At 44.0% G+C, this 13,885-nt stretch overlaps 1 protein-coding gene across 1 annotated transcript in view; it reads left to right on the plus strand.

Moving 5' to 3' along the window:
• LOC103603277 (lisH domain-containing protein ARMC9-like) overlaps positions 1–13,885 on the plus strand; it is a gene marked incomplete at its 3' end in the record, with an annotated part of 44,471 nt that overhangs the window by 1,152 nt on the left and 29,434 nt on the right. The window contains exons 2-4 of the mRNA XM_008587766.1: positions 4,943–5,030; positions 7,969–8,094; positions 13,558–13,728. Coding sequence (XP_008585988.1) covers positions 4,980–5,030; positions 7,969–8,094; positions 13,558–13,728 — 348 coding nt within the window. The remainder of the gene's footprint in view (positions 1–4,942; positions 5,031–7,968; positions 8,095–13,557; positions 13,729–13,885) is intronic.

The following is a 13,885-nucleotide window of genomic DNA, read 5'->3' on the forward strand; positions in this document are numbered from 1 at the left end:
CCGTCCCAGTGCGGGGAGGAGCAGCGGCGGGGACGGGAGGGCCGAGGCTCCGCCAACCCCGCGCCGCGAGGGAAACCCCGACGCGTCAGCTCCCAGCGGCCGCCGCATGCTCCCGTGTGTCGCGAGTCCAGGGCACTCACTCCGCCAAGGGCCCGAGGCGGCCGCCTGGGCATCCCAAGGACAGGCCCGCTGCTTTCCGCAAGTAGTCCCTGATCTTTGCAGCCGTGAGCCAGTCTTGGAGGGGGTTCCCAAGTCGTCCCGCTGGGTCGTGGCAGCGCGAACTAGTGGCGGGAGGCTTTTGGATCCCTCCCCCCCATAATTTCTATCAGGAAGCCCCCCTCCCCAGACACGCAGGTTAAGTCTAGGCTTCAACTAATCTAAGCAAAAACAAGATGTTTGCTATGCAAATTAGTTTCCCTTATAAATCCCATAGTCTTCCCCTTATCCAACCAACTCGTAGGCCCTAAATCTCTTTTATGTAGAAATTCTGAAGCTGCCACTGCAGCCCCCACGCGTGACTGAAGAAGTTTTCCTTACTTTCTGCATTAAGTAGAGCAGTGGTAATCAAACTTGAGTAAGCTTAAAAGTCATCGGGGAGCTTGTTTAAAAGGCAGACTTCTGGGCATCGCGCCTGCCACGGTGTTCAGGAAGACCAGGGTGGAGGCAGGGGTTTTCATTTGTACAAGCATCCCAGGCAGTTTTGATTCAGGTGGTCCAGAATTTGGGGTAATACTGTTTACTGCTTAATACCAGTATGGGTTTAAATTCCTACCTTGTCACTTACTAGCTGTGGCTGTTGGGAGCATGTCAACCTCCCTAAACCTCAGTTGCCTCATCTGTAAAAGGAGACTATAAATTATATACACCTCTCAGGTTTATTGTGAAGGTTGCATGTGAAGCATTTTGCACATGGCCTGGCATACAATAAATCCTCAGTAAATGATACCTATTATGATAGAAAGATTTAGAGAAAGTTCTATAATTTCTAAGAATGTCAGAGTAATAGAATACCCAGCAGTGGCTCACATTCACTGACAGCTGATCATAGAAGAGTCTTACTCAAACTGGTCATGGGGGACTTCTCTAAGGAAGTGATGTTACTAAGCACAGGGGTTAGCCAGGTGAAGGAAGAGGTGGAAAAGTGTTCCAGGAAGAGAGAGCAATATGTGCAAAAGCCTTGAGGTTGGAAGGAGGTCAAGTTCTCAGAACCAAGAAAGTTGTCTTGTTCCAGAGCCTTCAAAAATGCTATTGCCTCTGCTTGGGCTTCATTTATTCATCAGATGTCTTCTGTGCCTATCTGTGTACCAGACACTCTCCTAGGTTCTGGGAATACAAAGTTTAGATACAGCTCTCTGCCTTTGTAAACATGGTTATAAGTATAACAGTAGCAGTAGGTATTGGGTATAGAGGTAACCCCGAGGAGAAAGAATTGTCTTGATGGGGAAGGAAGGGAGGGGTGGTTCATGGAAGACTTCCTGAAGGAGGTCAAGTCTGGACTAGGTTGGGCTGATGAGTCATGTTTGCATGGGAGGGGGGTGCACATCAGACAGAGGGCTTAGAATCGTGAAAGAACACGTTGTGTGGGGGAATGGCCAGCAGTTCACTGTTGGGGAGGTGGTGGGAGAGAGCAAGGAGAGAGACGGAGGTGGTGCTTGGTCCTGAGAAGGGTTGGAGACAAGGGTGGTCCTCAAACAGTAGCTGTCTTTTGCTTTTCACCTTAGGTATCGGGCAGGCCTGGAGGTGGTGGGTTGGTAATGTTCTCCCTGCTCCTCATTGCTGCTTCCAATCACCACCCCCCTTCACATCCTCTAGGTCCTTTGAAGTACGTGGCATAGGCTGGATCACTTGCCACCCCTCCTTGAGGCCATCACCTACTAGGGGCAAGTCTCCAAGTTTCCCTTGGAGTCGTTAGCACCTGGCTCGCTGTCTACCTCTCCCCCTCTCCTGGTTCACTTTCAGAGGTTTCATCATCTTGGCCACTACACTATTTACATCCTCCTTACTTCCAGGTACCTTTTTCCTCCATCTTCCTCATCAACCTACTCCCGTGGTCATGAGCGTTTTATTACTGCATCACTTCCAAAATCTTGACTTCAAGCATCCATCCCACTCTCTGACCTTCTGTCTATGAAGCACACTTTAGCGTGTTTCCTTTAGCAGGGTTTTGACTCCATCCCCTTTTCACTGTGGAAGAACCCCCTTACATGCCTCCCTCCCCTCATCCTTAAATCTGGTTTAGCTTCAATGCTCCATCACTGTTATACTTGCTTTCTCTTTCCTCTCTCTTCTAGAAGAATCCCACCCTGGTCAACCCAACGCAGACAGTTAAAAGTGTCTGGAGAAAACTGCAAAACTACAGACTGGTTCTATTTTAGATTCAAGTCTATCCCAGTCTATACCTGGATATACTTCAAAAAGTTCATGGAAAAATAGAATTAAAAGATAAAACGAATCTTTCCATGAGCTTTTCGAAGTCCCCTTGTCTGTCTTTTTTTCGTTTTTTTATATATATATTTTTTATTGATTATACATATTCATGGGGCACAGAACTGACTGTCAGCACCTGTGCCCAAGATAAATATTATGATTTTGGGGGGCGGCAGCTGACCAGCATGGGGATCCAAACCCTTAACCTTGGGGTTACAAGGCGGTGCTGTAACCAGCTGAGCCAATTGGCCAGCCCAGTCTTGTGTACCTTAAGTATAGTCTCAATACTAGAAACCCTGCCACGTTGCCACAGTCAATTCAGTTCCCACCTTCCCTTCTCTTTACTGACGACTTATGTCTTACTGTCAGCTGATGACCTTGTTTCTTGTTTTCCTTCTCATCACTAAATCTGTCTGTTTCTTTGCTCATTATCCATATTCTCTGCCATCCCTCTGTCTCCAGCTCCTGCTCCCTTAAACTCCAGACTCATATATCCACTGACCATTTCAGCACCTTCACTTGAATGTCTGATCAGCGTCTCAGACTTACGGCCAAAACACAGCTCTTGATTTGACCTCTAAAACTGTTCTTCCCCATCTTCTCTAAACTACACCCCTGTACCCCAGCACTCCAAAGCGCTTCTGCCTGAGGCCTATGCACTTGCAAAGCCCTCTTTCCCAGAACCTGTAAGTGCTCAATCTTTGCTCAAATGTCATGTTCCCAGAGGCCTTCTCCAACCACCCTATCTAAACTAACCCCATCCCTCTCTCCTCCAGGCTCTGTTCCTTTCCTTTTGTTCTCTTCTTCATATCTGAAATTATTTCCACTCTTTCAGGAAGTGTTTTTGAGCACCTATAGTGTGCCACGCACTGGTCTAGGCACTGGGGGTCTCCTCCAGGCTCTGTTCCTTTCCTTTTGTTCTTTTCTTCATATCTGAAATTATTTCTACTCTTTCAGGAAGTGTTTTTGAGCACCTATAGTGTGCCACGCACTGGTCTAGGCACTGGGGATGCCAAGGGAACATGTGTCCTCCTCATGGAATCTACATCCTGGGGTGGTAAACAACAGACAATGAATAAATAGATGCATTAATGAAAGGATGTTTAAATCAGGTAGAGGTTGGTGCTGTTGAGAAAAGTAAAGCAGCACAAACATATAGGAAGCGATAGGTCTGACCTTTTAGAAAGGGTGGTCAGGGCACGTCTCTCTAGGAGGTGACATTTAAGCAGAGACCTGCATGAAATGTGATATCTGGAGGAAGGGCAGTGAGGCCGAGGGAGCAGTAAGTACAAAGTCCTCGAGGGCAGGTGTATCTAGTGGGTGTCCACTGGAACTGCATGGTGGCCAGTGTGGCTCAAGTCTACAGAACAGAGGTGAGAGTGTGGGAGGCCACGTTGTGTAGGGCTTTGAGAGTTGGGCCTGAGGAGTCTGGCCTTAATCTGGAGAGTAGTGGAACCATGGGGGAGGGGGTCCCAAGAAGGAGGGGAAAGATCACTTGTCAGTAATATAGAAATTGGATTGAAGTGGAGAGAGAGGAGAGGGGGAGATTGTGTTGCAGTTCCTTGGGGGAGATGTGAAGCCACAAGACAATGACAATGAGACAAAGAAGAGAATGAATAGGGAAATTGCTAAATGTAATCTTCCTGACTTGCGTTCAAATAATTCAAATCAAATGCATTGGCAGAAAAATGTAAGGTTACAGATGTGCGTATTCTTAGAACTGGAAGAGATCTGATACATTCTCTATTTTACAGGTGAATAATGGCTCTGAGTTTCAGTGATTTGCCCCAGATCAGGTGCCAGTGAATGGCATAGTTAGTATTAGAGCCCAGATTTTTTAATTTTTCTGGGGTTATGGGCAACTAATCCGGGATAAGAGCCTGGAAGGGGGGCCACAGGGAGTGGCTGCGTTGGGTACACCTGGGCAGGAAGGGGCAGGAAGAGTAGAAGGAATTACTTTTGATTGTATTTACTTTTGCATTGTATTTCCTAGTGCTGTTATGACGAATTACCATAAATTTAGTGACTTAAAACAATACAAATTTATCATCTTACAGTTCTGGAGGTCAGAAGTCCAAAATGGGTCCAACTGGGCTAAAATCAAGGTGTTGGCAGGGCTTCTTCCTTTTTGGATGCGCTGGGGGAGAATCCGTTCCTTGCTTTTTCAAGCTCCTGGAGGCTGCCTGCCCCCCTTTGGCTTGTGCTGGTTCCTCCATCTTCAAAGCTGCAATGGCCAATCAGTTCTCACATCTCATCACTCTGCCACTGACCCTCCTGCCTTCCTCTTTCCCACTGTGATTGCCTTGAGCCCATCTGAGTAATCCAGGCTAATCTCCCTGTTTGCAGGTCAGCTGATTAGCAACCTAAATTCCCCCTTGCCGTGTAACCTGGAATATTCACAGGTACTGGGGATTAGGAAGTGGATTTTGGGGGCCACTGTGCCTCCCACAGACACCCTTTTGTGATTTCACATGTGATTGAATGATAGCTTTTATCTTATGTTTCTGCCTTGTAGAGATTTTTGCTGTGAGAATTACCAGTAACAGTTCAGTATGGGAGATATTCTGGCTCATGAATCTGAATTACTTGGACTAGTGAAAGAGGTAGGTATGTTATACAAAACATAGGTCATAGGAAAAGAGATCTTGGAAACTTGTATCTTAAAATGCAACAAATTCTTTACTGCCTTCTAATGTTCTTCTGTTATTACACTGAAGTTATTTATCTATTTTCCATTATATAATTTTTGTGTTTTTTAATAATTAAACTGAAATCTTAAAGCTACTTTTTTAAATTCCTTTAAAGAAAATTTATATATATATATATATATATATACACACACACACACACACACTTTTTTTTTTTTGGTGGCTGGCTGGTACAGGGATCTGAACCTGTGACATTTGTGTGATATGGCTGCTCTCTAACCAACTGAGCTAAACAGGCAGCCCTGAAAAAAATTTAAAAAGCAATACATGCTCATGTTGAAAGATTCAATCAATACAGAAGCGTAGAAAGTGAATTTCCTTGCTGCACTCCTGCAGTGACTCCTGTTAATGGTTTGTTGTATTATCTTCCCAGATTTTTTTCTGTGAATAGTCAAAATATATTCATGTCTGTAGTTAGTGTGACAGAATGAGATGATGCCACACACATCGTTCTGTAGCTCGCCTTTTATCTGTCAACAACAATATGGCATGAACATCTTCCCATGATCTGCCTCACGCTTTTGTTTGTTTGCTGGTTTTGGTGGCTGGCCAGTACAGGGATCCAAGCCCTTGACCTTGACGTTATAACACCGCGCTGAAACCGACTGAGCTAACCAGCCCTGCCTCATATCTTTGAATTCTGTAGAGTACGTCATTGAGCAGCTCACAGTAATTTATTTAACGCATTGCCTATTAATAGACACTTATGTTTCCTACACTGAAAGCTTTTGAGGAGTAGGACCCATACCGTATGCATTTTGGTATTCTCTGTGCTTTTAGCATGGGGCTGGCATGTAGCTGAAGAAACTGTTGCTGCTGTTTTGCTGTGTGATTAAACTGCCCACTAGACCTTCAGAGACATGGCACTGCAGCAGGGATGAGGCACCACCTTGGAGTTGCAGCTTTGGCATTTGTTAGTGTGATGATAAATAAATTCTTAAAACCGTCATAGCAGAGGGTTGTGCCCTGGGCCTGGAGAAATGGCCACTGTCAGAGCAGGTGGAAACAGAAAGGTGTGTCTGACACAGAGTGTGATGATAAATAAATTCTTAAAACCGTCATAGCAGAGGGTTGTGCGCTGGGCCTGGAGAAATGGCCACTGTCAGAGCAGGTGGAAACAGAAAGGTGTGTCTGACACAGACTGCGAAGGAGGGCAGAGAAACGTGAAGGACAGCAGAGAGTGTGTTTCAGCGCAGGTTGTGACCTTTAGTACTGTGCTTGAAGATCACCGATGACGTTGTCCATCTGCTAATGACTTCTGTTCTTAGTGACAGGCATTATTTCTAATTCCTTCTGTTTCAAGTAATAGATTCCCAGGGGCCTACTAGACCCAAAGCCATCAGGCCTTCTGATCACTTTTATCTTTTTCCGACTGCTGCACACATCATTTTATTTTCTGTTAGTAATTGTAATGAATCAGACAGCTTACATTTTCCTTCTGAAAACAACTTTATTTTCTGAAAATGAACTTTTTTTTTAATGGTACTGTCTTCCTAGGCTTGTAGAGTGTATATTGCTAAGTAAATTCTAAGCTGGATCCTGAAGTCCTCCTCCACTAACCCTGTCATAAATTGGTGATAATATTGAAGTGGAACAGTTACATCAAAGCCAGTTACTTGATGTTAAAAAAGAGAAAAGTATGTATGTTCTTTTTTTAGCTTTATTGAGGTATAATTGACAGAAAAAAGTTATGTACTTACTTACCGATCGAGCTAATTAACATCCTTTACCTCACTAACAACAGTTTTTTGTGTTGAGAACATTAAAATCTATTCTGCAGTTTTAAAATATACAGTTAACTTATTCCTCCATTCTAACTGAAACTTTGTACCCTTTTATCAACATCTTCCCTTTCTCCATCCCTCCCCCTCTCTCCTCCACCCCCAGCTCTGACAACCACCTTTCTCCTCTGCTTCTGTGAGTTTGACTTTTTTAGATTCCACATGTAAGTGAGATCACACAGTGTTTGTCTGTCTGTGCCTGGCTTATTTCACTTAACATAATGTCCTCCAGTTCTATCCATGTTGTTACGAATGACAGAATTTGCTTCTTTTTAAAGGCTGTATGGTATTCCACTGTGTTTATATACCACGTTTTCTTTATCCATTCATCTGTCAACAGACATCTAGGTTGATTTCATATCTTAGCTATTGTGAATAATGCTGCAAAGAATGTGAGAGTGCAGATATCTCCTCAGAATACTGATTTTATTTCCTTTCTATATATACTCACAAGAGGGATTGCTGTAAATATGATAATTCTATTTTTAATTTTTTGAGGAATCTCTATAGTGTTTGGCATAATGGCTGTACCAATTTACATTCGCACCAACAGTGTTCAGGTGTTCCCTTTTCTCCACCTCCTTGCCAACAATTGTTACCTTTTGTCTCTTTGGTAATAGCCATTCTAACTGGAGTGAAGTGATATCTTATTGTGATTTTGATTTGCATTTCCATGATGATTAGTGATATTGAGCACCTACTCATATATCTGTTGGCCTTTTGTATGTCGTCTTTGGAGAAATGTTTTTTCAGGTCTTTTGCCCATTTTTTTTTTTTTTTTTACTGACCAGTAACGGGATCGCAACCCTCGGTGTCGCGCCCATACCGGGGACCGGCAACGGGATCACAACCCTCGGTGTTACGCCCGCACCACGCTCAGCCAGTGAGCGGGAACCGGTCTCCACATGGGATCCGAACCCTCGGCGGGAGCGCCGCCGCACTCCCAAGCGGCACACTCTCCAGGGCGCCACCAGGCCGGCCCTTTTGCCCATTTTTAATTAGGTTAATTGTTATATTGCTGTTGAATTGTTTGATTATGTTCTCTTTTATAGTACTTAGATTTTGCTGAATTTGAAGACACCTTGAAAACATTTTCAAAGGAATGCAAAATAAAAGGAAAGCCATTATGTAAAACAACAGGTGGATCTTTAAGAGACTCCAAATCATTGATAATTCAGGTAACATTTTGCTTATTTTTAATCTCTGTATATAAGGTGCTCCCAACTTGTAAAAAATGCTGCCGTTAGAGAATGCTGGAATTATTTCTGGGGACCTGCTCAGAGTTACTTTTATGGATGAATTTATAATGTCTTCTTTAAATCTCTGTACCCTATGTAGGTAATGAGTGGTGACATAAGATCTCTCCCATACATTTCTTGGGAAGAAGGAAGGGAGGAAACCATGCCATGCTTAGGAACTGGGACAAATGTTAATGCCCATCCTGAGGAGTTCTAGGTTACTCACGCTAGGCACCGGGGATGCAGCAGTGAACAAACAAAACAACACAATCTCTGCCCTCACAGCGCTTGCATTCTAGTTTGGGGAGGTAGTGGGGACAGGGAGCAAGAGAGATCTTGACAAGGCAGTTTCCTATCAAAGGAAGGCTTGAGCAGCTCTGAATATCGGCAGGCTGCAAAGGGCACAGGGATTATAGAGTCTTCAGCTCTCAGGGTTAGAAAGGACCATAAAAACCCTCATTTCAACCATTATTTGATGCCTCAGTCCCATTTGTAACATTCCAGGTAAGCGATCAGTTCACCTTAAATATTTCCAGTGACAAGTAAACATACCATTTTCCAAGGCTGCATATTTTACCTTTGGATGATTTCATTATTTTTTTTTCCTTTTTGTCTTTTTTCATGACCGGCAACGGATCGCAACCCTCAGTGTCGCGCCCGTACCGGACCGGGACCGGCAACGGGATCGCAACCCTCGGTGTTGCGCCTGCACCTCGCTCAGCCAGTGAGCGGCCGGTCTGTATGTGGGATCCGAACCCTCAGCGGGAGCGCCGCCGCACTCCTAAGCGGCGCACTGTAGCAGTGCGCCACTGGGCCAGCCCTGATTTCATTATTTTAATAAATTTATTTATTTCAATATACCTATTTCCAAAAATTGTTTAGACTTGGTTTGTGAGCCCCCTGAGGAGCTGGAGTTCAGGCTGCATCCACCGCTGGTCGTTTCCTAGTCCCTGACTCCCCAGGGCCTGGCATGGGCACGGTTGATTGGAGGTGCTGTCGAAGTGACCCGTGGAGCTCAAGGTGGGGCTGTGCCCTCTGCCTGGTCCCCTGTGGGCCTCAGGCACCTGGATGCCAAGCTGCCACTGTTTCAGACACAGACTCCTCTGTGAATACCACAGCAGCCAGACCTACCTGGCACCTCCCAAACCTGGAGCATCTCTTCCTTGAAGCTAAATTTGGGAGGAATATAGCAAATCTGCAATATCTAACTAGCAGAACAGTAAGAATCTTTTGTGAAGTCCATACATGACCAGATTATGTGACAGTGTACGATAAAGCCAACAAGCTGTGTGTCTTAAAGCTTCTTTGCACATCTCGTACCTCCAGAAATGGCTGCTGTGCACTTTTTGCAACTGGTTTGCCATCACATTTCAGCTCCAGATGCATCTGAGAACACATAAATGTCTCTTTGGCTCTTTTTTAAAAAATTGCAATAAAAAATAAAACATAAAATTTACCATTTTAACCATTTTTAAGAGTACTGTTCAATAGTGCTAAGTATGTTTACATTGTTGTGAAATAAATAGGTCTTTAGAGCTTTTTCAGGGCCGGCCTGTGGCTCGCTTGGGAAAGTGCAGTGCTGATAACACCAAGACCACAGGTTAAGATCCCTATATAGGGATGGCCAGTTCACTCACTCGGGAGAGTGTGGTGCTGACAACACCAAGTCAAGGATTAAGATCCCCTTACTGGTCATCTTTATAAAAAAAAAAAACACTTTTTAATCTTGCAAATCTGAAACTCTGTACCCATTAAACGCTCCCCATTTCCCTCTCCCCCTAGCTCTTGGCAACCACCATCCTGCTTTCCATCTCTATGAGTTTGACTACCTTAGATACCTCATAGAAGTGTAATCATGTAGTACTGTATTTGTCTCTTTGAGACTGGCTTATTTCACTCAGCATAATGTCCTCAAAGTTCCTTCATGTTGTAGCATGTGACAAGATTCCCCTCTGTCACCTCTTGCAGAGTGATGGAGACACAAAAGATTACTCAGAGCCAGGGCCGGCCCCATGGCTCACTTGGGAGAGTGCGGCTCTGGGAGCGCCGAGGCCATGGGTTTGGATCCTGTATAGGGATGGCCGGTTTGCTCGCTGGCTGAGTGTGGTGCAGACCACACTGTGCCAAGGGTTGTGATCCCCTTACTGGTCAAAAAAAAAAAAAAAAAGATGACTCAGAGCCCATGTATTCAGAGCAATGAGAAGCTGGAATAGACTGCACCAAGGGAAAGCTCCTTCAAGAGAGGAGAGCCCAGGCACAACCCTGAGTCAGTTTTTTGCTTCAGTTTTTATTGTAAAGACAGGAAAGTTACAGAAGAAAAACAGGTGGTTAATCAGTCATAGTGAAAACATAAACAAACTAGTTACGTGACAGTCTTCATTAAAGCGGGTATAACTTAAAAGAGTTGAAGCAATTTACCATCAAAAGGAGTCACAAAACTAAGCTATGGGATGTACAAAAAGAAACAATGAGATAATCACCAAAGCACTTCACTCCCCAAGAAATTCAAAGAAACAGGGCAAGATGTAGAACGTCCCCCAAGCACTAACTAGCAGAATGTCCTTGAAGATTTTAGCTCACATACTTTCCCATCATTTAGGTTTAGCTGCACCAAGGGCAACTGCCCCCAGAGCAATCACTTTTTACTGTGCTTCAATTATCTACATAAAGGCTTTAGTCCTGTGAAAGTTTTCTGGTCTTTTTCAATCTTAGCATTTTTATGTGTTTTCCTAGCATTTTATGTGTTGGACTTTGGTCCTCTGAACTGCAGGCTTTGGCCTCCTACGCTGAGGACTCTGGTCCTCTGAACTGCAGGCTTTGGCCTTCTATGCTGAGGACTCTGGTCCTCTGGACTGCAGGCTTTGGCCTCCTACGCTGAGGACTCTGGTCCTCTGAACTGCAGGCTTTGGCCTCCTATGCTGAGGACTCTAGTCCTCTGAACTGCATGTGTTTTATTTCTGTCTCATTAATAACCTCTGAGTCAGTGTCCCCTACATCCTCCTTTTTTTAAGGCTGAATAATATTCCGCTGTTTGTATGTATTACATTTTGTTTATCCATTCTTCCATCGATGGACACTTACACCTCTTGGTTATTGTGCATAGTGTTGCTATGAACACAAGTGTGCAAATATCCCTTCAAGGCCCTGCTTTCAACTTATTTGGATATATTCCCAGAAGTGGGATTGCTGGATTATATGGTAGTTCTATTTTTAATTTTTTGAGGAATTGCTCAACTGTATTGTAAAGCAGCTGCACCATTTTACATTCCCACCAGCGGTGTATGAGGGGTCCAATTGATCCATTCCCTGCCAACATATATTTTCTGTTCTTTTTTTTTTTTTTTTTGAAAGTTGCTATCCTTATGGGTTTGAAGTGATATCTTGTGGTTTTGATTTGCATTTCTCTGATGTATTTGGGTCCATTTTTGTATGGCTTGAAAGACCTTGAAACTTCTGATTGTCACAAGCATCTCTTTTCTGCTCATCCAGTCAACAGCTGTATCCCACTATGATAGACTTCTCAAACAAAAATACCTGGACTAGCAGTTCAGCAAAATATGCTAAGTGTCAGTGGCACTCAACAAACGGCAAGCTTCTCCAAGCCCAGTTCTGTGAGAAGCATGTGTGTTCATAAGTTATTATTGGTGGTGTGCACATTTTCTTATCTTGGCGATTCTAGTTATGATCATGGTTTACAGAAGATCATTAATATTTTGTGACCATGTAAGTTATGACAGTGGATTGCTTTCTGTATAGATTTTTTTTTTTTTGTCCTTTTTGAGACTGGCCGCACCACGCTCAGCCAGTGAGCGCTGTGAGCGCACCAGTCATCCCTATATAGGATCCGAACCCGCGGCGGGAGCGCTGCTGTGCTCCCAGCGCTACACTCTCCCGAGTGCACCATGGGCTCGGCCCGAGATATTATTTTTAATGCAGGGTCCATTTTTAGGTGCAGAATATGAATCATAAGTTAGGATGGATGATAGATGTGACATATATATATATATAGTCACATAGTGACATAGCAAGGTCACTTTTGAAAAATTCTCAATTTAATGCAAATGTATGCCAATACCTTCCAGAGTAATGTAGTACTCAGAGAGTTATTCTTGATGACATGACATAATGAAAATTTTTGTAATATTCATATTTGAAGGCTCCTTATTAATGAATATCTTTGACTTAAATATAACCAAACACTGTAACATTGTTTATTCTCTGTACCTTTCCATTTTGTAATGTTAACAAGCTTGATTATAAACAAATAAAACAAATACCATAAAAAATGACAATTATGCAGGAAAATTATGCATAAAACCATTTTAAAAAGTATAGCAGAACAATGGCCAAGTAATGGTGGTGAAAACTGGTGCTGGGTGAGGAACTGGTGATTCTACAGAAAACCTAATCTAAGAAAAGCTTTTGCAATTGAGCACAAAATGTAGGTCTGAACATCTTGGGCATTTGATGCAAAAAGGAATATACTAGGCGTCGTATTGTTTTGGACTGTGAGGAAGTTCTTTCAGTTCTGCCTTATACCTACATCCACAAAATTATGCAGCAGGTATTTGTGATGGGTCAGTTATCTTTCTTCTTGTGAGGCAGGTGGCATGATAATTGCCACTTCCTTTCTCCAGAATTCTCTCACTCAACTTTTGCAGTCACGACTACTGCAAATCGTGACTGTCCGTGTCCCACATGGACAGTACACATAGCTCACATGCAATGAGCCTGTGCTGCTTCCTCCGTCTCCAGCCTATGCGTCCTTGTTACTGCAAGTGGTGGGTGTAGACTGTCACCTTATGGTGTATTGGGGTCTGTAGTGGCTTCCCATAGTGCCATTTCAGCCAGACATGCTTCTAGCAACAGGGAGCAAGTGGCAGCACCCACCTCCCAGGACTGACCAGGTCAGTGAGTATGAGCTCCCAGCCATTCGGGGACTTGGGAGCGGTGCTGTCAGCGAGCTTCCATGCGTGTGAGGTTGCTTCAGGTGCGGCCTGGCTGCGTTCTCATGTGGCCTCCTTTCATTGGTTGCATACGCTGTGGGTCAGCAAGTCCAGAGGGTAACTTCAGTGTATTTGTGTGTCTGTGAGTTCTCTGGCCTCAAGTCTTTGTCCTATGCCTGGTTCCTTCTATTTCAAAGACCTTAAGTGTTTCATCTGCTCTTTATAGTGCCCAGATTTGATTCTAGTATTGCAAAAGATGGAAAACCAGGGTCAGTCTACAGGAACCTCAGCCTAAGGAGCTTGAAGCCCTGTGGGATCTCTAGTTTTCTATGTCTTACCCCTGAAAAGGAATGTGTGGGGTAACTGTGGCATTGGTTGGGTGGTGAGAATTTTGGGTTTGGGGGGAATGAGCATCCCTTACCAACCACTAGGGTTCAGTCTGAAATCTTCTCCACAGAAGGATCTCCTCGCTGCGTTTGACAATGGAGATCAGAAGGTGTTCTTCGATCTGTGGGAGGAGCACATTCCCAGTTCCATCCGAGACAGTGACTCACATGCTCAGAAGCTGGAATTCTATCTTCACATTCATTTTGCCATCTATCTTCTGAAACACTCTGTAGGGAGACCGGTAGGTTTACCTTGTGATTTGGGTTGGTCCAAATGGTGTGTTAAAGGTGAATGTTAGCTGTTATGTTTTGCAAATGGGCATTGATTTAGTTTTGTGGCCATTTTGTCATGCTGCTTACAAGGCGAAGGCATCTTGTGTTCTGATGAATGATTTTCTA

Source organism: Galeopterus variegatus, unplaced genomic scaffold (genome assembly GCF_000696425.1).
Source record: "Galeopterus variegatus unplaced genomic scaffold, G_variegatus-3.0.2 Scaffold4530, whole genome shotgun sequence".
Classification (NCBI taxonomy): domain Eukaryota; kingdom Metazoa; phylum Chordata; class Mammalia; order Dermoptera; family Cynocephalidae; genus Galeopterus; species Galeopterus variegatus.